The 27,075-nt window shown below is 38.6% G+C and overlaps 1 protein-coding gene across 5 annotated transcripts in view; it reads right to left on the bottom strand.

Moving 5' to 3' along the window:
• The window catches only part of STAG1 (STAG1 cohesin complex component), a 519,923-nt gene that overhangs the window by 57,683 nt on the left and 435,165 nt on the right, over positions 1–27,075 (bottom strand). For all 5 annotated transcript variants that reach the window (XM_023538819.2, XM_064277281.1, XM_023538818.2 and 2 more), the window contains 2 exons: positions 26,580–26,650; positions 24,939–25,026 (listed from right to left, as the gene is read on the bottom strand). In XM_023538819.2, the coding sequence (XP_023394587.1) occupies positions 24,939–25,026; positions 26,580–26,650 (159 nt within the window). The remainder of the gene's footprint in view (positions 1–24,938; positions 25,027–26,579; positions 26,651–27,075) is intronic.

Raw genomic sequence — 27,075 nt, 5'->3', positions numbered from 1 at the left:
ACAATTTGATCACCTAAAAAAGAAGCTCCATCTCCTTTAGCTATTACCCCGTATCCCCTCCACCATCCCATCCCCATCCCTCAGCAACCTCTAATCTACTTTGACTCTTTAGATTTCCCTGTTCTGGACAATTTCTTTTTTAAATTTTCCTTTAGGTGAAAAGTTACAGCTCAGGTTAATTTCTCATTCAAAAATTTATACACACATTGTTTTGTGACATTGGTTGCAATCCCTACAATGTTACAGCATGCTCCCTCTTTCCACCCTGGGTTCCCTGTGTCCATCCGTCCAGTCCTGTCCCTTTCTGCCTTCTTGTCCTGCTTTTGGGCAGCAGCTCCCCATTTGGTCTCATATATCTGATTGAACTCATGTGTGTTATTTTGCATTTTACAGGCCTGTCTAAATGGTTTCAGTTCTGGGTTAGCAGCGCACTCGGGGGGGGGGGGGGGCGGGGGCATAGTTTTGGGGGCTCCTCCAGTCTCTGTCAGGCCAATACTGGTCTTTTTACATGAATTTGAATTCTGTTCTACATTTTTCTCCTGCTCTGTCTGGGACTCTGTTGTGATTCCTGTCAGGGCGATCATTGGTGGTAGCGGGGGCACGATCTAGTTCTTCTGGGTCTCTGGCTGGTGCAGTCTCTGGTTCATGTAGTCCTTTAGTCACTTTGGGCTAGATTTTCCTTGTGTCTTTGGTTTTCTTCATTCTCCTTTGCTCCAGATGAGATGGGACCAACAGATCTTAGATGGTCGCTCACAAGCTTTAAGACCCCAGATGCTACTCACCCAAGCAGGATGTAGAACATTTTCTTTATGAACTATGTTATGCCAATTGACCTAGATGCCCCCCGAGACTATGGTCCCCAGGACCCAACCCCAGCTATTTGGTCCCTCAAAGTATTTGGATGTGTCTAGGAAACTTCTATGCTTTTGTCCAGTTGTGCTGACTTCCCCTATATTGTGGACTGTCCTTTCCTTCACTGAAGTTAATACTTGTCTATTATCTAGTTAGTGATTTCCAATTCCTCTCCCTACCCACCCTCATAACCATCAAAGAATGCATTTTTTTTTTTATGTGTAAACCCTTTCTAAGTTCTTATAATAGTGGTCCCATGCAATAGTTGTCCTTTTGTGACTGACTCATTTCACTTAGCATAATGCCCTCCAGATTCAGCCATGTTGTGAGATGTTTCATGGATTCATCATTATTCTTTATTGTTGCATAGTATTCCATTGTGTGTATGTACCATAATTTGTTTATCCATTCACCTGTTGATAGGCACTTAGGTTGTTTCCATCTTTTTGCTATTGTGAATAGTGCTGCAATGAACACAGTTATGCATACATTGGACATTTCATATGAATGGAACCACATAACATTATCTTTCGTGAATGGCTTCTTTCACTAAGCATAATGGTTTTAAGGTTCATCCATATTGTAGCAAATATTAGTACTTCATTCTTTTGTATGGCCAAATAATATTTCATTGCACCTTTATTGGGAATAAAGCATATCTGATATTCTCTCTATATCTTCTTCAGTCAATAAACTAAAAACCATAAGGATGAATACACATAGAAAATAAGGCAAAAGAGAAATCAGTTCAGTGCAATGCTACAAGAACTAGTTGAGACTTTTAGCTGGTTATAGTTTTAAAATTTGAGGTTTTAGATCACTTAAGGAAAAGATACCTCCAACGTGCTTACTCAGCACTGAAAATAACACGTCAGAATTACAGGGATGAGTGGTGCTGCTTTAGATGCAACACTAATGAGGTGATGTCAGGGTTTTATTAAACATAATAAATAAATGATTGATTCATGTCAGAATGCCAGAAACAAGGCTACTGAAACACTGTTACGGTATGAACAATAGCCTTAAAGGAATCACTCTACTTAGATCTTTCTCAATGATGGTGCAACTAATGGTTCTGAGACATCTTTTGATAACCACAAACGTAATTTCCTTTCCCTCTGCTTTTCTTTCTGTTAGGCTATACTACATCTTTTTCAAATTGTGTTCCACAGTTTTGCAGAAGTTTCTTGGTTGATCGCACGCACTATTTCAAATACAGCATCCACATGTTAATCTGTTTCACATATCAGCATTCCTCATAAGCTTACTTTTAATAAAAGGCTCCACTTCATTATTGTAAAACAAAAAGCTCTTTCTTATTAACTGGAAGCATTTTGCTTTCTCACATTTACTATTCTATAACATTATAGCTGATCAAACTTCACAAGAAAATTCAGAACTCTTCCTTCAGAGCTTAAGTCATTTTGATATTTTACCCTCCAGCCCAGCATTGTTATCCTACTTGTGCAAAAGTCATTTATTCGGCAACCTCATCTTTCTGGAGCAGAGAAGAAACAAGAAGTACAAGCAATAAAGGAACTGAAAAATCCAAATAGATTGTTCTAACCTATGAGCACCACATTTCTTTGGTCTTAACTAACATTGCTCTGACCCTAGAGGGGGGTCTTTAATAGAAAATAATCAGTCTGATAACTAAGAATTTCTCCCAGCCCTAAACCGTTGCTTTCCATGTGGGAACGGTGTTCCTGGGATAAAACAGTAATGTGTATAACACATTTCCAGATGGAAGTAGTTGAGACGCAGGAGTACTTTCTCTGTCTTCTCCTCTGTCAGCAATGTATCAATGCTCCAGGAGATTCTGGGCCCCTGAATGACTGGGCAGAGCAATGGAATAGCATTCTCCTTACCCTAATTGTACTTTATAGTTATGGGAGCGAGAAATAAATATCTACTGTGGTAAGCCACTCACACTTTGAGATAAACCTATTATAGCAGCTAGCACTACCATAACCAATATAAGGGTTTTTTTTTTTTGGCATTTTTCCTTAATAATTACTTTTCTATCTTTAAAAGGGTATACTGTAGTCTTTGCAAGACTCTCTATTATCAGCTGGGCATGAAACAAGACATAATTTTTGCCCTGAAAGAGCTCATAGCTAGTGAGATGGAAGTACCATGATAAGGAACCTCAGGGTGCTATAAAATCGTTGAAGGCAGCCTCCTCATTCAATCTTGGGGCACAGAAAAACCTCTGAGATGGGCCAACCCTGGAAGGAAGAGCAGCCATTCCATCTCTTTAATTCTTTCTCCCTAGGGAGCCTCATATACCTCAGTGGCCCTACCCTGTGATACAGAACAGTCCTCTTTATCATATCAGAAATAATCTTCTTTGGAGAAATTTTGGACCTCCTTGTCAATCTATATTTAGTGTTCCTGTACCCTATTCTTCATACAAACTCCCATTCTTCCTCTTGGTTGGGGATCTGGTGGACTAGTTCTCTGGGTGGTGTTGACAAAAATAACAGTTCCAAAGTTCACCCTCGCACTGATATTTTAAATTTGCCCTTTTTCAAGTTTCATGGAGAGGTAACACAAGGGGGGAATTTCAGACCCAGAGGCCGGTGGATGGGGGAGGCACCGTTGGTGTGGATGCCCCCCTTTGTTCTTTCAAGTTATGTTTTAGGGAAACACGCATTCTGACTACTGCAAGGTCAACTTTTCTGAGTGGTTTGGTTGGTAGCTGGGGGGCGTGGATGGGCAGTACAGTCTGGACCCTAAAGGACAGTGTGAAAGGCTTCTTCTGCTGAGGGACTGTTGACACAGCCAAGAACACTAGATTCAAGGTCCATTTCTCTACAGACCATTTCCGGCAAGGTCTTGTCCTGTCAGTGCTACCTCTATAAATCGGGAGGAGTGTCAAGATAGTCAATAAGTGAGTAGTACGTGTATAACTTTTTATATATGATTGGCAGATTAAATCATTAATCTGTAGCTAATGATATAACATCTTGAAGATGAACTATCACATGAAAATTAAAAGATCAAGGGATCATTCTAGAACGTTTTAGTTTGGAAAAACTGAATTTATATGGAAAATAGAACTGACTAGAGCCTAGAGAATAATTATAACAATGAAAATAATTATGCACATGTATATGCAGAACGTCTACGGAGGGTCAGTGAAAAAATGGAAGACCCTCAACGAGATGATTGACCCAGTGGCTGCAACAATGGGCTCAAGCATAACAACAACTGTGAGGAAGATGCAGGACCGGGCAGCGTCTCATTCTGTTGCACACAGGGTCACTATGAGTTGGAACCAACTTGATGGTATGTAACAACAACAACAAAGCCTTCTGCTAGGCATAAGGACTTAAAAAAAAAAAAAATATCTATCTATCTATCTATCTATCTATCTATCTATCTATCTATCTATCTATCTATCTATCTATCTATCTATCTATCTATCTATCTATCTATATATATATATTCTCTGATCTCAGAGAATTAAGAATCTAAAGAAAAGACAAATCTACAACAATTTAATAATCGGTCTGATGAAGTGTATACATCCGTTGTTGAGAGGCAAGAGTGGCTCACGTATCAGCCAGGAAGGGTGATAATGGTTAGGAAAAATGTCCTAGAGAAGAAAATATGTATAGCAATCTTGAAGGAAAAATATAAGATTTTCTCAGGCAAGAAAGGGACAATGTCAACAAAATGGAAATTTAAAATGCTTCATAAACTGTGAACAGGTTGGTATAGCATAAGTGTGAGCATAAACTGAGGCTAGATCAGCAGAAACCAGAATACAGCGGGACTTACAGTAAAGTGACTACACTTCCTAGTTTATGACTATGCCCTGGATTAACTGTTGTTGTTAGGTGCTGTTGAGTCGGTTCCACCTCATAGCGACCCTATGTACAACAGAGCAAAATACTGCTCGGTCCTACGCCATCCTCATGATAATTGTTATGCTTGAGCCCATTGTTGCAGCCACTGTGTCAAATCCCTCTTGTCAACGGTCTTCCTTTATTTCGCTGACCTTCTACTTTACCAAGCATGATGTCTTTCTCCAGGGACTGGTCCCTGCTGATAACATGTCCAAAGTATGTGAGCCAAGTCTCGTCATCCTCACTTCTAATGAGTGTTCTAGCTGTACTTCTTCCAAGACATATTTGTTTGTTCGCTGGCAGTCCATATTGTTCCCTAATACCACACCTCAAAGGTGTCAATTTTTCTTCTGTCTTCTTTATTCACTGCCCAGCTTTTGTATGCATATGAGGCAACTGAAAACATCATGGCTTAGGTCAGGCCCACCTTAGTCCTTAAGGTGGTATCTTTGCTTTCCAATACTTTGAAGAGGTCTTTGCAGCAGATCTGCCCAATGCAATACATCATTTTATTTGTTGGCTGCTGCTTCCATGGGTGTAGATTGTGGATCCAAGCAAAATGAAATCCTTGATAACGTCAATCTTTTTGTCATTTATAATGATGTTGCTTACTGACCCAGTTTTGGGGATTTTTGTTTTATGTTGAGGTATATTCCATACTGAAGGCTGTAGTCTTTGATCTTCGCCAGTAAGTGCTTCAAGCTCACTTCACTTTCAGCAAGCAAAGTTATGACATCGGTGTAATGCAGGTTTTAAATGAGCTGTCATTTAAACCTGATGTCTTGTTCTTCTTTATATAGTCCAGCTTTTTGGATTATTTGCTAAGCATACAAGATTGAATAAATATTGTGAAAGCATACAACCCTAACCCACACCTTTCCTGACTTTAAAACAGGCAGTATTCCCTTATTCTATTTAAATGGCTGCCTCCTGATCTACGTACAGGTTCCTCATGAGCACAAATAAGTATTCTGGAATTCCCAATCTTTGTGATGTTATCCATAATTTGTTATTTGTTATAATACATGAAGTCAAATGCCTTTGTGCAGTCAATGAAACACAGGTGAATACCTTTCTGCTATTCTCGGCTTCTAGCCAGGATCTATCCAATATCAGCAATGACATCCCTCATTCCATATCCTCTTCTGAGTTTGGCTTGAATTTTTGGCAGTTCCCTGCTGATACACTGCCACAGGTGCTTTTTAACTTTCATTGTGCTTTAAGTGAAAGTTTACAAATCAAGTCAGTCTCTCACACAAAAACTTACATACACCTTGCTACATAATCCCAATTTGATCTCCTCCTAATGAGACAGCCCGCCCTCTCGACCCACTCACTTTTCGTGTCCATTATGTCAGCTTCTAATTCACTCTACCCTCTCATCTCCCAACCAGAAAGGAGATGCCAACGTAGTCTCAAGTGTCCACCTGATCCAAGAAGCTCACTCCGTGTCAGCATCCCTCTCCATCCCATTGTCCAGTCAAATTCCTGTCTGAAGAGTTGGCTTTGGGAATAGTTCCTCTCCTGGGCCAACAGAAGGTCTGGGGGGCCATGACCACTGAGGTCCTTCTAGTCTCAGTCAGACCATTTAGTCTGGTCTTTTTACGAAATTTGGGGTCTGCATCCCACTGCTTACCTGCTCTCTCAGGGGTTCTCTGTTGTGTTCCCAGTCAGGGCAGTCATCAGTTGTAGCTGGGCACCATCTAGATCTTCTGGTCACAGGCTGATGTAGTCTCTGGCTCATGTGGCCCTTTCTGTCTCTTGGGCTCGTAATTACCTTGTGTCCTTGGTACTCTTCATTCTCCTTTGGTCCAGGTGGGGTGAGACCAATTGATGCATCTCAGATGGTTGCTTGCTACCGTTTAAGACCCCAGACGCCACTCTTCAAAGTGGGATGCAGAATGTTTTCTTAATAGATTTTATTATGCCCATTGACTTAGATGTTCCCTGAAACCGGGGTCCCCAAACCCCTGCCCCTGCTATGCTGGCCTTCGAAGCATTCAGTTTATTCAGGAAACTGCTTTTGGTTTAATCCAGCTATGCTGACCTCGCCTGTATTGTGTGCTGCCTTTCCCATCACCTAAAGTAGTTCTTATTTACTATCTAATTAGTGAATAATGCCTCCCACCTTCCCTCCCTCCCCTTCTCCTAAACATCAAAGATTATTTTCTTCTCTGTTTAAACTATTTTTCGAGTTCTTATAATAGTGGTCTTATACAGTATTTGTCCTTTTGCAACTAATTTCACTCAGCATAACGTCTTCCAGATTCCTCCATGTCATGAAATGTTTCACAGATTCATCACTGGTCTTTATCGATGCGCAGTATTCCATTGTGAATATACCATAATTTATTTATCCATTCATCTGTTGATGGGAACCTTGGTTGCTTACATCATTTTGCTATTACAAGGAGTGCTGCAATGAACATGGGTATGCATATATCTGTTCCTATAAAGGCTCATATTTCTCTAGGATATATTCCAAGGAGTGGGATTGCTGGGTTGTATGGTACTTCTATTTCTAGCTTTTTAAGGAAGCGCCAAAACGATTTTCAAAGTGCTTGTACCATTTTACATTCCCACCAGCAGTGTATAATCTCTCCACTCTCTCTTCCAATCTCTCTACAACCTCTTCAACATTTATTATTTTGTGTTTTTTAGATTAATGCCAGCCTTGTTGGAGTGAGATGGAATCTCATTGTAGTTTTGATTTGCATTTCTCTAATGGCTAATAATGGCTAATGATCATGAGCATTTCTTCATGTATCTGTTAGCTACCTGAATGCCTTCTTTAGTGAAATGCCTGTTCATATCCTTTGCCCATTTTTTAATTGGGTTATTTGTCTTTTTGTAGTTGAGTTTTTGCAGTATCATGTAGATTTTAGAGATCAGGCGCTGATCAGAAATGTCATAGCTAAAAACGTTTTCCCAGTCTGTAGGTAATCTTTTTACTCTTTTGGTGAAGTCTTTGGATGAGCATAGGTGTTTGATTTTTAGGAGCTCCCAGTTATCTAGTTTTTCTTCTGCATTGTTAGTAATGTTTTGTATACTCTTTATGCCATGTACTTAGGCTCCTAATGTTGCCCCTAATTTTCCTTCTACGATCTCTATCGTTCTAGATTTTACATGTAGGTCTTTGATCCATTTTTTTTTTTTTTTAATAATTTTTACTTTGATCCATTTTGAGCTTGTTTTTCTACATGGAGTGAGGTATGGGTCTTGTTTCATTTTTTTGCAGATGGATATCCAGTTATGCCAGCACCATTTGTTAAAAGACTGCCTTTTCCCTATTTAACTGTTTTGGGGCCTTTGTCAAATATCAGCTGCTCATAGGTGGATGGATTTGTGTCTGGATCCAAATTCTGTTCCATTGGTCTATGTATCTGTTGTACTAGTACCAGGCTGTTTTGACTACTGAGGTGGTGTAATAGGTTCTAAAATCAGGTAGAATAAGGCCTCCCACTTTGTTCTTCTCTTTCAGTAATGCTTTACTTATCCAGGGCCTCTTTCCCTTCCATATGAAGTTGGTGATTTGTTTCTCCATCTCATTAAAAAATGTTGTTGGAATTTGGATCGGAATTGCATTGTATCTATAAATCGCTTTTGGTAGAAAAGACATTTTTATAATGTTAAGTCTTCCTATCCATGAGCAAGGTGTGCTTTTCCACTTATGTATGTCTCTTTTGGTTGCTTGCAAAAGTGTTTTGGAGTTTTCTTTGTATAAGTCTTTTACATCTCTGGTAAGATTTATTCCTAAATATTTTATGTTCTGGGGGGCTACTGTAAATGGCATTGATTTGGTGATTTCCTCTTTGATGTTCCTTTTGTTGGTGTAGAGGAATCCAACTGATTTTTGAACGTTTATCTTGCATCCTAATACTCTGCTGAACTCTTCTGTTAGTTTCAGTAGTTTTCTTGAGGATTCTTTAGGGTTTTCTGTGTATAACATCATGTCATCTGCAAATAGAGATACTTTTGTTTCTTCCTTGCCAATCTGGATGTCCTTTATTTCTTTATCTAGCCTAATTTCTCTGGCTAGGACCTCCAGCACAATGTCGAATAAGAATGATGATAAAGGGCATCCTTGTCTGGTTCCCAGTCTCAAGAGGAATGCTTTCAGGCTCTCTCCATTTAGGATGATGTTGGCTGTTGGCTTTGTATAAATGCCCTTTTTTATGTGGAGGAATTTTCCTTCTATTCTTATTTTGTTAAGAATTTTTATCATGAATCGGTGTTGAACTTTGTCAAATGCCTTTTCTGCACCAATAGATAAAATCATGTGATTCTTGTCTTTTGTTTTATTTATATGATGGATTACATTAATTGTTTTCCTAATGTTGAACCATCCCTGCATACCTGGTATGAATCCCACTTGGTCATGGTGAATTATTTTTTTGATATGTTGTTGAATTCTATTGGCTAGAATTTTGTCGAGGATTTCTGCATCTAAGTTCATAAGGGTTATAGGTCTGTAATTTCCTTTTTTTTGTGGTGTCTTTACCCGGTTTTGGTATCAGGGATATACTGGCTTCATAGAATGAGTTTGGGAGTATTCCATCCTTTTCTATGTTCTGAAATTCCTTTAGCAGTAGTGGTGTTAACTCTCCCCTGAAAGTTTGGTAGAACTCTGCAGTGAAGCTGTCCAGGCCAGGGCTTTTTTGGGGGGGAAGTTTTTTGATTACCTTTTCAATCTCTTCTTTTGTTATGGATCTATTTAGGTGTTCTATCTCTGTGTTAGCTTAGGTAGGTAGTGTGTTTCTAGGAAATCATCCATTTCTTCTAGGTTTTCAAATTTGTTAGAGTATAATTTTTCATAGTAATATGATATGATTCTTTTAATTTCAGTTAGGTCTATTGTAATATCACCCATCTCATTTCTTATTTGGGTTATTTCCTTCCTGTCCTGTTTTTCTTTTGCCAGTTTGGCCAATGTTTTATCAATTTTGTTGATTTTTTTCAAAGAACCAACTTTTAGTCTTGTTAATTCTTTCAATTATTTTTCTGTTTCATTTAGTTCAGCTCTAATGTTTATTCTTTGTTTTCTTCTGGTGCCTGAGGGTCCTTTTGTTGCTCTCTTTCTATTTGTTGAAGTTGTAGGGATAATTCTCTGCTTTTGGCCCTTTCGGCTTTTTGGGTGTGTACATTTATTGATATAAACTGACCTCTGGGCACTGCTTTTGCTGTGTCCCAAAGGTTCTGATAGGAAGTGTTTTCATTCTCATTGGAATCTACGAATTTCTTTATTCCATCCTTAATGTCTTGTATAATCCAGTCTTTTTTGAGCAGGGTATTGTTCAGTTTCCAAGTGTCTGATTTCTTTTCTCTGCTTTTTATGTTATTGAATTCCCTCTTCCGGCCTTATTGTCAGAGAAGATGCTTTGTAATATTTCAAATTTTTGGACTGTGCTAAAGCTTGCTTTATGACCTAATATTTTGTCTATCCTAGAGAATGTTCCATGTGCACCAGAAAGTATACTTGGCTGCTGTTGGGTGGAATGTTCTGTATATGTCTATGCGGTCAAGTTGTTTTATTGTGGCATTTAGATCTTTGGTGTCTTTATTGAGCTCCTTTTCTGCATGTCCTGTCCTTAACCAAAAATGGTGTATTGATGTCTCCTGCTATACTTGTGGAGCTATCTCACAATTCAATGCTTCAAATATATGTGCCAGGTGCCTTATCTTCAAGTTCAGAAATTCTGCCTTCCACTTGCTCAATTCTGCTCCTCTGACCTTCTATTGAGTTGTCTACTTCTGTAATTTTATTGGTAATCTTCTGAATTTCTGATTGTTGTACGTCTATGGATTTTTCCAGCTTATTTTTCATTATGTTCCTCAATAATCTTTTTAATTTCTTCAATTGGTTTATCTGTGTATTACTTGGCTTGTTCTGCGTATTGCCTCATTTCCTTCCTGATGTCTTGAAGGGTTCTGTACATCAATCTTTTGTATTCTGCCTCTGGTAATTCCCAGAAGGCACTCAGATCTACAACATCCCTTGATTCTTTGTTTTGAGAGCTTTTTGAGGTGATCATGGTCTGCTTCTTTATGTGACTTGATATTGACTGTCTCCGAGCAATCTATAAGTTATTGTATTAGTTTATGTTTGCTTACTGTGTCCTAACTTCTTGTTTTGTTTTGATATGCCCAGATGGGTTGCTTGAGTGAGCTAGCTTGATTATTTTTGCCTTTGGGGCTCTGACATCTTGTCCCCAGATGGCTAGAGCTGTTATCAGGTATATTAGTGTAGAAGTTCATTCACTTTTCTTGTATGAATTCAGGTCAGGTGTCCAGGTAGCTGATCATCAAGTGTGTGGTACAGGCTCTGTACTACAGTCTTAGTGGAGCAGAGGTGATTGTTTTAAGTACCAGTATCTGGTTGCAGCAGGGGGTCACACTCTGAACAAGACAGGGTGCTGAGAATGATTCCCCACGTGTCTCTGAGGAAAGCGTGTCCATGTTCCCTAGAGCGTACAGATGGGTGGGTTCTACAGATGGACCATGGGCACCCAATGTTTTCGGTTTTAAGGACTGGGAGGTACCAGTTATCCTTGGATCCCTGTCACGGGTTGCTGGATGAGCTGAATGGAACCACCACTCCTTAGGCCCTTGATGCGGGTAGGTGAGAACCCTGTTTAACAGGCAAAGCAATATGAAACATCAAACACCCACCTCTCTGCTGCACAACTGAAACGGTTGAAGTCTGCCAACAAAGGCTTATTCTCCTGAAACAGGGCCACACAGGTCCATGCAGAGGGGAATGGTACTTAAAGTCCACGGACCGTTTATGTCTGGACAGAGGCTGCTGCTGTCCCAAGCTCCCCAGTTGCAAATTTATTCCTTCTCCAAGGCCAGGAGGATGACTCTAGGCACTCAACAGAGCCTCAGGCCCAGGGAAATCAGCCGCTGAAGCCTGCTCGGGAGTGGGGGGTGAAGGGGTGAGATAAATATACGCAAGTACTTAGCTTTTGCCGACAGGGCCATTCTTCTCTGGTTCCGGAGGTGTGAGTAGGCTGTGTGGCTGGCTCCTTCTCTCTGAGGAAACTGCGGCCGAATGCTAGTACCAGCCCGCTGCCGCCACTCCCTGGAATGGTGCCTGAGGGCTCCCTGCGATTTAGGTCCAGTAACTCTTCTCCGCTACTGAACCGTCTCTTCCTCCTCCTGCCCCTCTGTTTGTTTTCTAAGCTTGCGTGTGATGTTCAGAGCTCCTAGCCTGTGATAAATATACTCGTTTCACTTGTTTTTTGGGGCCTTTGTTGTAAGGTCACCAGAAGCATCTGTCTAGTCCACCATCTTGGCTCTGCCTTTCTGCAGATGCTTTTGAATGATCTTCAGGAAAATTTCACTTGTGTGTGATATTAATGATATTGCTCTCTAATTTCCACATTTGTTTGGACCACCTTTCTTTAGAATAGGCATAAATATGGATCTCTTCCAATTGGTTGGCCAGAGAGCAGTCTTCCATATTTCTTGGGATAGACAAGTTCAAGTGACGCATGAGTGTTGGAGTAATTATATTAATAGCACTCATTTTCACTCTCATAAGAGTGCTTACAAGGACAATAATATGATTTTACTTACAGGCTATAATGAAGAAAACCTGAATGTTGTCCTAAAATTACTACAGAAAAATATTTGAGCAGAAAACTGACACTATCAGATATTCAAAAATATCATACTTCAATATTTCACCAAACAGGGTATACAAATGGCAGACAAGCACATGAAAAGATGCTTGACATTGTTAGTCATTAAACTAAAAACCAAACTCACTGCCGTCGAGTCGGTACCAACTCATAGCGACCTTTTAGGACACAGTCGAACTGCCTCATAAAGTTTCCAAGGAGTGCCTGGTAAATTCAAACTGCTGACCTTTGGGTTAGCAGCTGTAGTACTTAACCACTACACCACTGGGGTTTCCATCATTAGTCATTAAAAAAAAAAACAACAATGATACCACTTCACCCCTACTAGAATGGCTACAATATTTAAAGGAAAACAGCAGGTGTTGGCACGGATGTGGAGAAATTGGAATCTTCATCCATTACTGCTGGCAGTGCAAAGCGGTACAGCCTCTGCAGAAAAGTTTGGTGGTTCCTCAAAAGCACAGAACTACCATATGGCCCATTATTCCCAAAACTAGGTATATACCTGAACGAACTGAAAGCAGGAATGCAAAGAGAGACGTGCACACCAATGTTCACCATGGCACTGTTTGCAATCTGAACGTCCATCAACAGAAGAATGGATAAACAAAATGTAGTACATACATACAATGGAATATTACTCAGCCATAAAGAGAAATGAAGTCCTGATACATGTTACCACATGTTTGAACCTTGAAAATATCATGCTGAATGAAATAAGTCAGTCACAAAAGATCACTTATTGTATGATTTCACTTACACGACATAGGTGAATGTACAAAGATCAAAATTTATTAGTGGTTACTGGTGGTGCAATGCTTAAGTGCTACGGCTGCTAACCAAAAGGCTGGCAGTTTCAATCTACCAGGTGCTCCTTGGAAACTCTATGGGGCAGTTCCACTGCATCCTAGAGGGTCGCTGTGAGTGGGAATCTACTCAAAGGAATGGGTTAGGGATCGGGGGTGCGGGGGAGGGGGGAGGAAAGGAGAGTCTTTGCTTTGGGGGTACTGAGGTCCTGTTAACAGTGGTGGAATAATTTGGGAACACATAGTGACAGCTGCACAATGTGATGAGCAGTCAATGTCACTGAACTGTACATGTAAAAATGTTGAACTGGCAAATATTATTAATATTTTTACCATCCCCCCACCCAAATCTCAATGGCAAGGGCAAAGAGAAGTGATCTTATTTATTCTTTGTTAGCTTATTAAATGTAACAGTTGATAACTTCAATAGCTATATTTTAAACCATAATAAAAAAATTAAACCCATGACCTGACATCCCAATTTCAGAAGTAGCTCAATACCAGGTACTCTGTATATACTTATAAATTTTCCACTATTTCCATACCCCTGGTGAACCATTCTCCTAAATTTTGAGTATATTATGCCCCTGTTTTTAAGAAATAAAATTTTATCACATATATCACATGTATACATATCACTAGATGACCATTACATGATACATTGTTTATTGTTAAGCTTTTGAGTCACACTACATGTAATTTTCTGTAGTCTCTGCCATACCTCTAAAGGACAGGTGAAGATTTTAAAAAATATAAATTTTTCATGCTCCATCTCTGAAGATTCAGAGACAACAGAAAAAATTTTAATTGTAAAATTTTTTTACAGTTTATTTTAATAAATAATTTTTGTAATCATTATTTAACTTTGAGCTTCGGACAAGAGGACTAAAATAAAGAATAAAGATTATGTTGAACTTCCCTATAGCTCTTGGTTCTCAAATTTCTACCACGCAATAAATGTTTTCATTTTTGGGATTGTTTTTGGTCTGGGGCTTCTAAGCTTCATAATATGCTATGGTTTGGCTTTGAAATGGCCTTCATTAAGTATGAGAGACATTTTATTCATTTCTCTCTTTTTATTTTTATGCTTTTATGATTAAAAAAAATTAATGTATAATTTACATGTATAGGAAAAATTTTTTTAGCTGTTTTTAATGTGCAGTTATTTGTATGTTTCCTGTCCCTATCGTTTTTCCTTCTCTAGATTATATAATGAAATTATTCAGTATGTAGGCTCTTGCATCTAGCTACTTTTACTCTTGGCTGCTAACCAAAAGGGTGACAGGTCAAATCCACCCACTGCTCCTTGGAAGCCCTATAGGGCAGTTTTACTCTGTTCTATAGGGTTGCAATGAGTTGGAATTGACTTGACGACAACTGGTTTTCTTTTTTTTGTTTGTTTCTTTTACTCTACATAATGCATTTGAGATTCGGACATCTCATTGCACGTATCAGTAACTGCTTCCATTTTATTGTTGAGAGGCAGTCTACCGTATGACGGTACTACAGTTTGTGTATACATTCATGAGTTGATGAACATTTGAGCTGCTTGTTTGCAGTTTTTGATAATTCAAATATAGCTGCTATAAGTAGTCAGGTTTATGTTTTCATGTGAACTTAAGTTTTCACTTCACTTGAAAAATACCCAGGAGAGAACATTTATTGCTGGGTTATATAAGTGTATATTTAACTTCATAAGAAACTGTGAAACTGTCTTCCAAAATGGCTGTACCATTTCGCATTCCCACCAGCAACCTGTAAGAGTTCCAGCTGCTTTGTATCCTTGTCACTGCTTGGTACTCTCAATTTTTTTAAGCCGCTGTAATAGATTTACAGTGGTATCTCAATTTGGTTTTAATTTGCATTTCTCTAATGACTGAGGATGTTGAGCTTTTTTTAACGTGCTTAGTTGCCATCCATATGTGTTCTTTAGCGAAATATCTCATCTATTTAAAAAATTTTGATGAAGGTTAATTTATCAATTTTTTTTTCTTTTACGGGCTGTACTTTTTGGTGTTCTAGCTAAGAAATCTTCTATTAACTCAAAGTCACAAAGATTTTCTCATATTTTCTTCTAGAACTTTATAATTACAGGTTTTACATTTTAATTTATAATCTATTTTAAGTTAATTTTTGCTTATGGTGTGAGGTATGAGTTGAGATTCATTTTTTTGGTATATGAATATCCAATTCTTTCAGCACTATTTGTTAAAAAGATATCCTTTCTGCAAAAATCTGCCTTTGTGAAAAATCGACTGACCATATATTTGTGGATCTCTTTCTGGATTCTCTGCTCTGTTCCTTTGATCTGTATGTCTATCCTTACTTCAATACCACACTGTCTTGATTACTACAGGCTTATAGTCTTGAAGTTGGATAGTGAGAGTCTTCCGACTTTTCTATTTTTTAAAAATTCTTTTGGTTATTACAGTTCTTTTGCGTTACCATATAAATTTTAGAATCAATTTGCTAGTTTCTATAAAAATTATCATGGGATTTTAATGGAAATCATATAACATGATACATATACTTATTAAGATTTTCTTTGATAAAGAACACTTTGAATAGTGTTTTGTAGTTTTCGGCATACAGATCTTGCAGACATTTTGTTAGATTTATACCTAAGTATTCATATTTTTTTAGTCCTATTGTCAATGGTATGTATTTTAAAATTCAATTTCCAATTCTACATTGCTAAAGACCTGGTTTTTCAATTAAAAAGCAATATGGTAAAATACGTAATGTATAAATGGTATGCAATTTAGTTTCTGGACTATGACAGATCTTTAGTTTTTTACTGACAAAGCCACAATTTCTTATGAATCATCCTAGAAATAATCTGACAACTAAATATGTGGATATATAGATCTTCTCACCACCATTTCAAATTATAATACAGCTCTGCCCCTTGTCTGTCTCATTCAATGTATCCTTAAATTACTTCTCACATAGAATATTATAGCACAAATAATACCTACTTTGTTTATTCATAGTTCATTGGATGACACAGAATCAAAGCTATACCACCTTCTACTGATGGACATTTAGATTATTTCAAGTTTTTAACTTTTATAAATACTGCTACAATGCACATCTTACCTACACATAGGTACACACGTTCAAGTACATATTTATAGTTTAAATGCCTAAAACTGCAAATGCTCAGATGAAGGTACGTCCATTTTAATTTGGATAAGATTGGCAAATGACCTTCCAAGCCGTTATACCAATTCATTCTCACAATGGTATCTGAGAGTATGTCGGGTATTTTTTAAAAAGTTCCATAAGAGTTTCTGTTGCATATATACAATTAAGAATTACTTGAACAGATCCTAGATTGGAGAGGGGGTAAAGCTGAGGATGCTAAGACAAAACATGTGGTTACTGCTGTGATACACAGGAGAAAACATAAGAGACTAACCTAAAAAAAAAAAAAAAAAAAATAGTAGTGGGGCTACAAGAGTGATGGGAAGAGATATTACTGAGGTAGAAATTTTATAAAAGATCAAAAGCCTCTTAAGATTAAGGACTACTTCTACTACGCCATTATATATATTCCCAGGGACTGGCACTCAAACACATTTTTGGTAAATAATGTCTAGGTAGGTGGCAATTGCATGTGTGTGTCGATGGTGATGAAGAAAAGGTGGCATCAACTCTTTTTTGGCATTTCTGACTTCCAGTCAAGGTAGATAAACCATGGATAGAGGAGCCCCAAAAGGTTTTGATATGGCATTCTCAAGAAATACTCAGAAGTGAGTAAATGAAATAATTTCTGAGCCCAGTCAAGAAAACAGTGTGTAGTTTTCTAAGGAAAACATGACTCTATCAATGTATATAATAAGCCATAATTTATTCAAGAACAATAACCTGATTAAAGTCAAACTCAAGCCCTATATTATGCTATCTGAAGAAATGTGCTGTTTCACAAGATGGATTAAGTACAGAATCTAATCTCTCCCAGTGCAATGACATAAAAGATATTTGATATAAGATAAATTCAAAATGAGTTTTGATATACATCAGAAGGCATGGGGAGAGAGGTGAAGAATAACCTGGGACATCACAAAAAGTGGTAGCACATGTGTAGTCAACGAATCTTCAAAAAGATGCAGGGAAAGTGCAGGAGTCTTAGCATCAGAATCTAACTTCAGGGGGATAATGCAAATCAAGATTAGCCCAAGGCTGATCCCTATGAGGTGGAGGTCAGACTTACCTCCACACTCTAACATTTTCACCAATTCTGAAACCAGCTATCCCTCCCACAGAACTCTACTCTAGGGTTCGATAATCTGTTGCAATGGCCATACAAAACTCACAGACCACACTGACAGTTAAGTGGTTTATTAAGGAAGTAACAGGATACAGCTTGGGATCAGGATCAACATGCTTTAACTCAGAATCAGAAAACATACACACAGAATCTGAAATGCTGCCCTGAGAAGGAGAGCACATTCCTTCCTTCTTCAGTGCAAGAGAGCTTTCTCAGCTCCTCTTGGCCATGCACGCAAACAAGCCTTTCTTTCTCTGCTGCGCATACCCTCCTCAGCCCCCACAGGACAGGCCTCTCTGTCATCTGCCTCCCTGCTGTCACCTATGCTGCAGGGCCCCTTCTGGGCCTGTTATTATTGACTTTGCCACGGGGCCCCTTCTGGGCTTAGCACTGCCTTCAGTGTTACAGCCCTTAACCCACGTTACAGCTCGTTCAGAAGGTTCCTTCCCTCCTTTTTCTCCTGCTTCCTGTTTCTTTCTGTCTCAAAAACCTCTGTGGCGTTGGCTGTTTATATACACAAAAACTCCTTGTCAATTTCAAGGTGCCCTGGTGGCATGGTGGTGAAAGGTCAGCAGTTCGAAACCATCAACCGCTAGGTGGGAGAAAGATGCGGTGATCTGCTTCGGAAACCCTATGGGGCAGTTCTACTCTATCGTACAGGATTACTATGAGTTGGAATCAACTTGACAGCAATGGGATGTCAATTTCAAGGCATGATCCCTCCCAGCAGGGCCACAAATTGACCAATCCCTCCTTGGTAGGCCACAGATACTTCATTTGCATAGTAGGCTACAGACACTCCATTTACATAGTCTACAGTCACTTCATTTGCACAGTCTATTGATCAATCCCTGCAAAGTGCATACCATTCACAAGGCAGGCTGCACCCCAGGGCCAGACAAAAAATACCTAACCTCAAGTTGTTGATAGCTTATCCAGAAAATGTCAATCAACCTGGACAAAAATAACAAACCCTGTGGAGTAGGAAACTATGGTAAAGGTAACCCCGTAGGGCTTGGGTAAAAAACCTCTCAAGCTGTTTTTCTGAAGAACCAAGGCACATAAAGGAACCCATTTCACCACAGGTGCTAAATCCATCAAGTTGGGAAACAAAACCAAACCAGTTTGTTTAATAAATGGTGCTGGGACAACTAGATTTCCATATGCAATGGAATGAAGATGGACCCATACCTCACACCATACACAAAAACTAACTCAAAATAGATTAAAGACCTAAAAGCTTAAAACTTTTAGAAGAAAATACAGGGGTAGTCCTAAACAGAGGACTCTTAGACATGACAATGTCGGCACAGGCAATGAAAGACAAGATAGATGAATGGGATCTCATCAAAAATCAAACGCTCCTGTGCATCAAAGGATTTTGTCAACAAAGTGAAGAGAACCTATAGACAAGGAGAAAATATTGGGGAACTAAATATTGGACAAGGGTCTAATATCCAGAATATATAAAGAACTCCTACAGCTTAACAAGAAAAAGAAAATAACCCAATCGAAAAATGGGCAAATGACCTGAATTTAGGCATTTCACCAAAGAGGATGTACAAATGGCCAACCAGCACATGAAAATATGCTCAATATCATTAGCCATTAAGCCCATTGCTGTCAAATCGATTCCCATTCATAGCTGCCCTATAGGACAGAGGGTTTCCAAGGCATCTTTATGGAAGCAGACTGCCACATCTTTCTCCTGAGAAGAGGCTGGTGGGTTGGAACTGCTGATCTTTCAGATAGCAGCTGAGCATTTAGCCACTGTGCTACCAGGGCTCCTTCATTAGCCATTAAGGGGATGTAAATCAAAGCCACAATGAGATACTGCTTCACTTCTACCAGGATAGCTAAGATATAAAAAATGGAAATTAAAAAAAAGAAAGAAAATCAACCATTAGCAAGGATACAGAGAAACTGGAATGCTCATTCACTGTTGGTGGGAATGCAAAATGGTACAGCTGTTGTGGAAAAGGTTTGGTGGTTCCTCATAATGTTAAAAATAGAGTTACCATATGACCCAGCAATCTCACTCTTAGTTATAGACCATAAAAACTTGAAAACAGCGATGCTAACAGACACATCTTCATTGCAGCACAATTCGCAATAGCCCAAAGGTGAAAACAACCCAAGTGACCATCAACAAATAAATGGATAAGCAAAATGTGGCAAACACACATAACGGAATATTATTTAGCCATAAAAAGAAATGAAGTTCTAATACACACAACATGTATGAACCTTCAAAACATTATGCAGAATAAGTCAACCACAAAAAGACAAGTATTGTATGACCTCACTAACACAAAACACTTAGAACAGGCAAATGTACACACATCAGAGTTTACCAGTGGTTACCAGGAGCGCACGGGAAGGGGAAAGAGGAATCTTGGTTCCTGTTTATGGGGCTGGAAAATATACCAATGGATGTTGGGGATGGTGGTACAACATGATTGGTATAATTGGTTCCACTGAATTGTACTGGAAACCCTGGTGGCATAGTGGTTAAGTGCTACAGCAGCTAACCAAGAGGTGGGCAGTTCAAATCTGCCAGGCGCTCCTTGGAAACTCTATGGGGCAGTTCTACTCTGTCCTATAGGGTTGCTATGAGTTGGAAATCGACTCGACAGCAGTGGGTTGGATTGGGTGGGAATTGTACAAGTGAAAAATGATGAATTGATACATGTTATGTTACCTATATTTTTACAACTAAAAAAAAGTGTGGCAGTAGATTAGTAGCAGAAAATATGAAAAGATAATGAAAAGAACTTAAAAGCTTGATTTGACTGGGTTTGCCACAGCTATGCGACCGTAGGCAAGTTATTTAATATCTTTGTTCTTCAATTTCATCATCAATAAAAGAATAACTGTGGATATCCTATAGGGTAGCCATGATGCATGAACAAATGAATACATGTAAAGATTTAGAATAGTACCTGGGACATAATAAGGGCAAAATAAAAGTTATCTATTATTAATGCTTTGAGTGGCCCAAAGTTAGCGGCATTTGATTACATTTTCTTCTTCAATCACACTATTTGTTTCATAAAATAATTAAAAAAAAAAAAAATTTTTTTTTTGCTATTTAATTTTAATACCAACTCAAACAGTTCTAGAAACTATACACTAAAGCAAAAATTTAATATTTTGTTTTCCTTAGATGTTATCTAAGACTTAAACTTAAATATACCAATAGGAAATATGTATGAAGTCACAAAACAGGACAAGAAAATTTATGTATCTCTTGCCTTTATTGTACCAGGAAAAAAAAAATTTTTTTTTCATGGCTTTTCTGGATAACTTTATGATTTTCTCCTAACTGAACGTGGGATAAATGAGAGCCCCTATTTATTTTTTTTTATTATTGCGCTTTAGATGAAGGTTTACACAGCAATTTACTTTTTCTTTCAACAGTTAGTACACATATTATTTTGTGACACTGGTTGCCAACCCGTGATGTGTCAACACTATCCCTGTCAGACCTTGGGTTCCTCATTTCCATTTGCCCACCTTTCCTAACCCCTCTTACCTTCTCATCCCTGCCCCTGGGCTGGCGTGCCCATTTAGTCTCCTATACATGGTTGTGCTATGTCTTGTTCATCTAGTGCTGCCATAATAGAAATACCACAGGTGGATGGCGCTAACGAAGAGAAATTTCTTTTCTCACAGTCTAGTTGGTTAGAAGTCTAAGTTCAGGGTGTCAGCTCCAGGGGAAGGCTTTTCCTCTCTGTCAGCTCTGGAGGAAGAAGGTCTTTGTCTTCAATCTTTCCTGGGTTGAGGAGCTTCTCAGCCTCAGGAACCCAGTGTCCAAAGGACACGCTCTGCTCCTGGCGCTGCTTTCTTGGTGGTATGAGGTCCCAACTCTCTGCTTGCTTCTCTTTCCTTTTATCTCTTGAGAGATAAAAGGTGGTGCAGTCCCCACCCTAGGGAAATTCCCTTTACCTTAGATCAGGGAGGAGACCTGGGTAAGTGTGGTGATACAATCCCACCCTAATCCTCTCAACATAAAATTACAATCACAAAATGAAGGGCAAACACACAATACTGGGAATCATGGCCTAACCAAGTTGATACACACATTTTTTGGGGCCATACTTCAATCCATGACATCCCACCCTTTGGCCTCCCAAAATTACATTCTTGCAACATGCAAAACATATTCACCCCATCATATCATAGCAAAAGTCTTAAGTCCAAGTCCAAAATCCAAAAATTCCTCTTCATCTGTAAAATCTAGAATACAAGTTATCTGCTTCCAATGGTACAATGGCGGAACAGGCACAAGCTAGACATTTCCATTACAAATGGGAAAAACTGAAGGGAAAAAAGGCATAACAGGCACCAACGAAGTCAGCAGAACACATTACATAAGCCCTCAAAGCTCTGAAAATAATCCTCTGTTCTCTGAGACAATTTACACAATGACCTTGCCCTCCAGACTCTAGGTATTGGCCACACTCTCCGGATTCTAAGTGGAGGCCCCTCGGCCCTGGGCTTCAGCTCCACTTTCCAGGCTCACCGGGACTACAACTCTGCTCCTTCGGCTTTAGGCACACCATTTTCCTAGCCCATCTGAGTGGCACCTCCACCCTTAGAAACACCAGAGGCCATGGCTCCACTGTCACAAACCCCAGAGGTCCTGGCCAAACCTTCTAAGATTGAGGCAGCTCGGATTCTTGTGTTTCTTGTCTCATCAGCTTCTGCTTCCTGATTTCTTGGCCTCTTGGCTCCTCAGGCCTCATGCTCACATCTGCCCTGCTGGGGCAAGTGTTCCAAAGCTCTGTAGCTCCACTGATAAGTGCTCAGAGGCACCCCACTCTGCCAGGAAGCCTCCCACGCACAGGCACTCAGCTCTTTCGCTCCGTGGGTTGGCTCCAGCACAGTCTGGCGCTGGTCTCCTGGTTCTGCTGCTGATGGTTCTCTGCTGTTGCTGCTTCTCTTGTCGCTGTACACTCTCTGCTCTGCTTGTCCTCTGCCACTGTTGCAACTCTATCCATTCACAGTTTCAAAACCACTTCCATATTATAGGTATCTGTTAGAGCAGCACCCCACTCTCTTGGTACCAAATTCTGTCTTAGTCATCTAGTGTTGCCATAACAGAAATATCACAAGTGGACAGCTTTAACAAAGAGAAATTTATTTTCTCACAGTCTAGTACGTTAGAAGTCCAAATTCAGGGTATCAGCTCCACAGGAATGCTTTCTCTCTCTGTCAGCTCTGGAGGAAGAAGGTCCTGTCTTTGGTCTTCCCCTGGTCAAGGAACTTCTCAGACGCAGGGACCCTGTGTCCAAAGGACGTGCTCTGCTTCTGGTGCTGCTTTCTTAGTGGTACGAGGTCCCCAACTCTCTGCTTGCTTCCCTCTCCTTTTATCTCATGAGAGATAAAAGGTGGTGCAGGCCCCACCCCAGGGGAACTCCCCTTACCTTGGATCAGGGAGCAGACCTGCTTAAGGGCGATGATATAATCCCACCTTAATCCTCTCAACATAAAATTACAATCACAAAATGTAGGACAACCACACAATACTGGGAAGCATGGCCTAGTCAAGTTGATACATACATTTTTGGGGAGACATACTTCAATCCATGATAAGCTATGTGTATTATTATTTGTTTTACGGGCCCATCTAGTCATTGGCTGAAGGGTGAACCTCAGGAGTGACTTCAGTACTGAGTTAAAAGGGTGCTCTGGGGGCATACTCTGTCAGACTACTAAGTCTAGTCTTTTTTTGTGAGTTAGAACTTTGTTCTACATTTTTCAGCAGCTCTGTCCAGGACCCTCTATTGTGATCCCTGTCAGAGCAGTCAGTGGTAGTAACTGGGCACCATCTAGTTGTGCTGGACTTAGTCTGGTAGAGGCTGTAGTAGTTGTGGGTCCATTAGTCCTTTGGACTAATCTTTCCCTTTGTCTTTGGTTTTCTTCACTCTCTCTTGCTCCAGATGGGGTGGGACCAGTGGTGTATCTTACATGGCTACTCACAAGCTTTTGAGACCCCAGACACTACTCACCGAAGTAGGGTGTAGAACATTTTCTTTATAAACTATGTTATGCCAATTGAGCTAGACATCCCCCGAGGCTATACAAAAATTTGTATGAAGTAGTATTATGACAAATTTTGAAATCTGAGTCTTTCACAAGATAATGCTTATTATATTATGGAATTGCAATAACTTTCAATACTTTTTCACAGGTTAAAAATGCATTATGTCATTGGGACAGATAAAAGAAGAGATTGATACATATCGTTAAGCCAGAAATGATGAAGTACTTGAAAAATTATAAGGACATAGCTACAGAACACAGCAGCTGGTCTGAAAGGAACTTCTACTGGTCAAATCTGTTATAATTTGAGGACCTAAATAAATAACAACTGTAATGAATTATAGCCAGTTGAATAAAACAGAAATCCATGAGTCAATACAGACACTAAATTAAACAAATGAATGAATGAATGATTAAATAAATAAATGAAGAGAAAAGTCTTTCTTACAAGAGTGTCAGCAAACAAATATAAAATAAATGACAGAAAACCAGTATTTTGTGGCCGTGATAGGAATAACAGATGCAGCCAAGAACCATCAACAGATGCTAAAACTAGTATGTCAAAATACGATAAGAAACAATTATTTACATACAGAGAAGAAACTGGTAGACCCTCACCTTAATCAAGTGATCAAAGTTAACATCAGCAATAGTGGACAATGGCACCACGTGTCCCCTAATGTGATGCACTCTGAAATGTGTCTTGGGAATATCAGTAAATTCTACTTAGGCTATTGTAAAGTTTGATATGAGAGGACAGGAAGTTGAAGAGTCAGCAATAAATGAAAAAAAAAACAGGGTCAAATATTTAACCTCTTTCTATCAACTACAATAAAAACATGTAACTGGAAACATTTGTTATTAAAACGGCTGTGACATAAGTAGGGATCAAGAACATAAATAGTGTTAGGTGATTTAAAAGAATTAATCACAGCAATAATAAAGTAGTATTTCTGTGCTTAACTTTTAATATGAAATTATAATTTTGTTTTATCTGTTGAAATTCTAATTTCTTTAAAGTTACCTGCAAACCTGCTGCTGTCTAACATGTTATTTAAGCATTCCACATTACTAAATAGGAATGGACATGATCACCCCTAAACAGCATCTACACCTAACTGTGGGGTCGGTTTTTTGGTCTACATTGAGTGTCTGCAGTGTACAATAGAACTCTTTCCTTTCTCATGTAGAATTAAGTTGACTAATTACTCTATCCAGTCTCTTTGAGGCTAGGGAAAGTTTGTTAAATTCCTGCTCCTTCCACTCCAACTTGTATATGAATGCAAAGTTCCATAATCTACTAAAGGTCCCCAGGTTTACTTAACTATGGCTCTACTACATAAAATTAAACCATGCCTAAAGCTTAATATCCTCAATACCAAGAAAAGGAATACAGTCATAATCAGCAATTTTCATTACACTGAATTAATCGAAATAGAAAGAATACAAATAAACATCCTACCTGTTCTGGCATAGCTCCATGATCAATTCCAGTCTTCAATAATCTGTAGCAATTACCAAAGAGATCCCATTTTGTGAGATCATGAGCACTAAAATAAACAAAAATGCATTAACTTTATTCTAGAGTGCAAGAAAATTAAAAATTGAGTTCAGTTTCACTGGCTGAATGAATAAATTCATTTTCTGGTAATATTAAGATCCAAAAAGGAAATGTTCAAGTGCTCAAATTTAGAAAGGAAGAAAGAAAAAAAAAAAAAAAGAGGCTGATGTTAGGAATTTATTAAAAGGAAGCAACAATAAAACCTCATACATTTAGCTGAAGATTATTACCGCCATATATTCAACCTAAGCTTCTATTCCATAGGTGGGTAACCTTTCTTTCTAACATATTCTAAAACACATTTTAACCGACATGCATGTTTGTGAAAGAGATATTTGTATTCATGAGATGGAGATAAAGAAAGACAAAACCAGAGGAAAGGAAATATAGAAAAGATCAAAAACTTTACCACAGCTATTTACATGGGCAGAGGGCATTAGAATGAGCTAATGCTGACCTCTGAAATTCTTACAAGCTCTACTACTGAACACTGTCCCTTTGACGCTGGCTGGCAACTTTGATTTTCAAAAGTCAAAATATTTTTTTAAATAAGTTTGTTTCACCTTAGAATTCCGAACAATTTATTAGTGTATAAACAAAACCCTGGTGGCGTAGTGGTTAAGCGCTACGGCTGCTAACCAAAGGGTTAGCAGTTCGAATCCGCCAGCCATTCCTTGGAAACTCTATGGGGCAGTTCTACTCTGTCCTATAGGGTCACTACGAGTTGGAATCGACTCGATGGCACTGGGTTTGGTTTTGGTTAAACAAAAGGCTTAGATTTTAGAAACCGCTTTTGAACTTTTAGGTGTTCGTTGATATAAAGGCTACACACAGACATTCTTTTGACAACAAAGTTCTCTGCTTTCCTTTCTTCATGGAGAAGAAAAATCTATCTCACTACAAGAGATACGTAAGTTACAATTTGAAAATAATCCTTATTACATTGACTTGAGCCTTTTTTCCTTACTAAAATCCAACTGCTCTGTCTACTCAGTAAGTATATAATAACAAAACTATAAAAAGAACAATGCAGGAAAAAAGATGACAAAAACAACTTTTATGGTTTTCCCCCAAATCTTCTTAGCAAGATTTCTAAGAGCTATCAACTGGAAAGTAAACCTATAAAACTCTAGTCATAGAATTCTGCTGCCGTTGAGTAGCTATCAACTCATAGCGACCCTGATAGGACAGGGGAGAATTGCCCCATAGTTTCCAAGGAGCTCCTGGTGGATTCGAACTGCCGACCTTTTTGGTTAGCGGCCATAGCACTTAACCACTATGCCACCAGGGTTTCCAGCCATAGAATAAGTCCATCTAATTTCTTAATACTATGACAAACTTCTACAGTACAGTGAGTGATAAATCTCTTATAATAACAAAACAATTCATCTGGAAGAAATCTGAAAATTTAAGAAAATATACCAATTATTTCTCTAAAATTTTCTATAATAATATGGATGTGAAACATTAAAAAGATACTCAGTCTCTTCTGTCTGTTACTATATGCTATTCACTAAATCTATTTTAAATAAAGCCACATACTTGTGAAAAGAAGTTAACCGTTTTAAGGTAGAAAGAACATTGTAAATGTCATCATCATCAGCTTCTTCTCCCTAAAAATAAAAAGTAATCATCTCATTACCATAATTTGACTCATCCTCATATTCATAAGAAAACTTTTTAATACTTGCTGTCAAAATAAAAATTCTTTTTATTATATAATAATATATATTCACTATAGATAAATAAGAAAATACAAACAAGCAACAAGGAAAAAAACCCAACACCCATAATCCTAACACACAGAAATAACCAATTTTTAACCTTTATAAACAATACTGTGATACACTTGATTTTATACACTTCTCGAATTAATACCATAGGATAAACTCTTTGAAACTAAAATTACTTGGTGAAAGAGTATGTACTCTAAAGATTTCAATGACTGTTTGAAAGATTTTACTGATTACCAGTTAATTCTGTAGCTTGAAAATCACAACGCAAAATCATAAATACTGGTTAAAAAAAAGAAAAGCTC

The sequence above is a fragment of the Loxodonta africana genome, chromosome 26 (assembly GCF_030014295.1).
Source record: "Loxodonta africana isolate mLoxAfr1 chromosome 26, mLoxAfr1.hap2, whole genome shotgun sequence".
Lineage (NCBI taxonomy): Eukaryota > Metazoa > Chordata > Mammalia > Proboscidea > Elephantidae > Loxodonta > Loxodonta africana.
The sequence above is the reverse complement of the archived record's forward strand: the minus strand, read 5'-3'. Positions and strand labels throughout refer to the sequence as shown.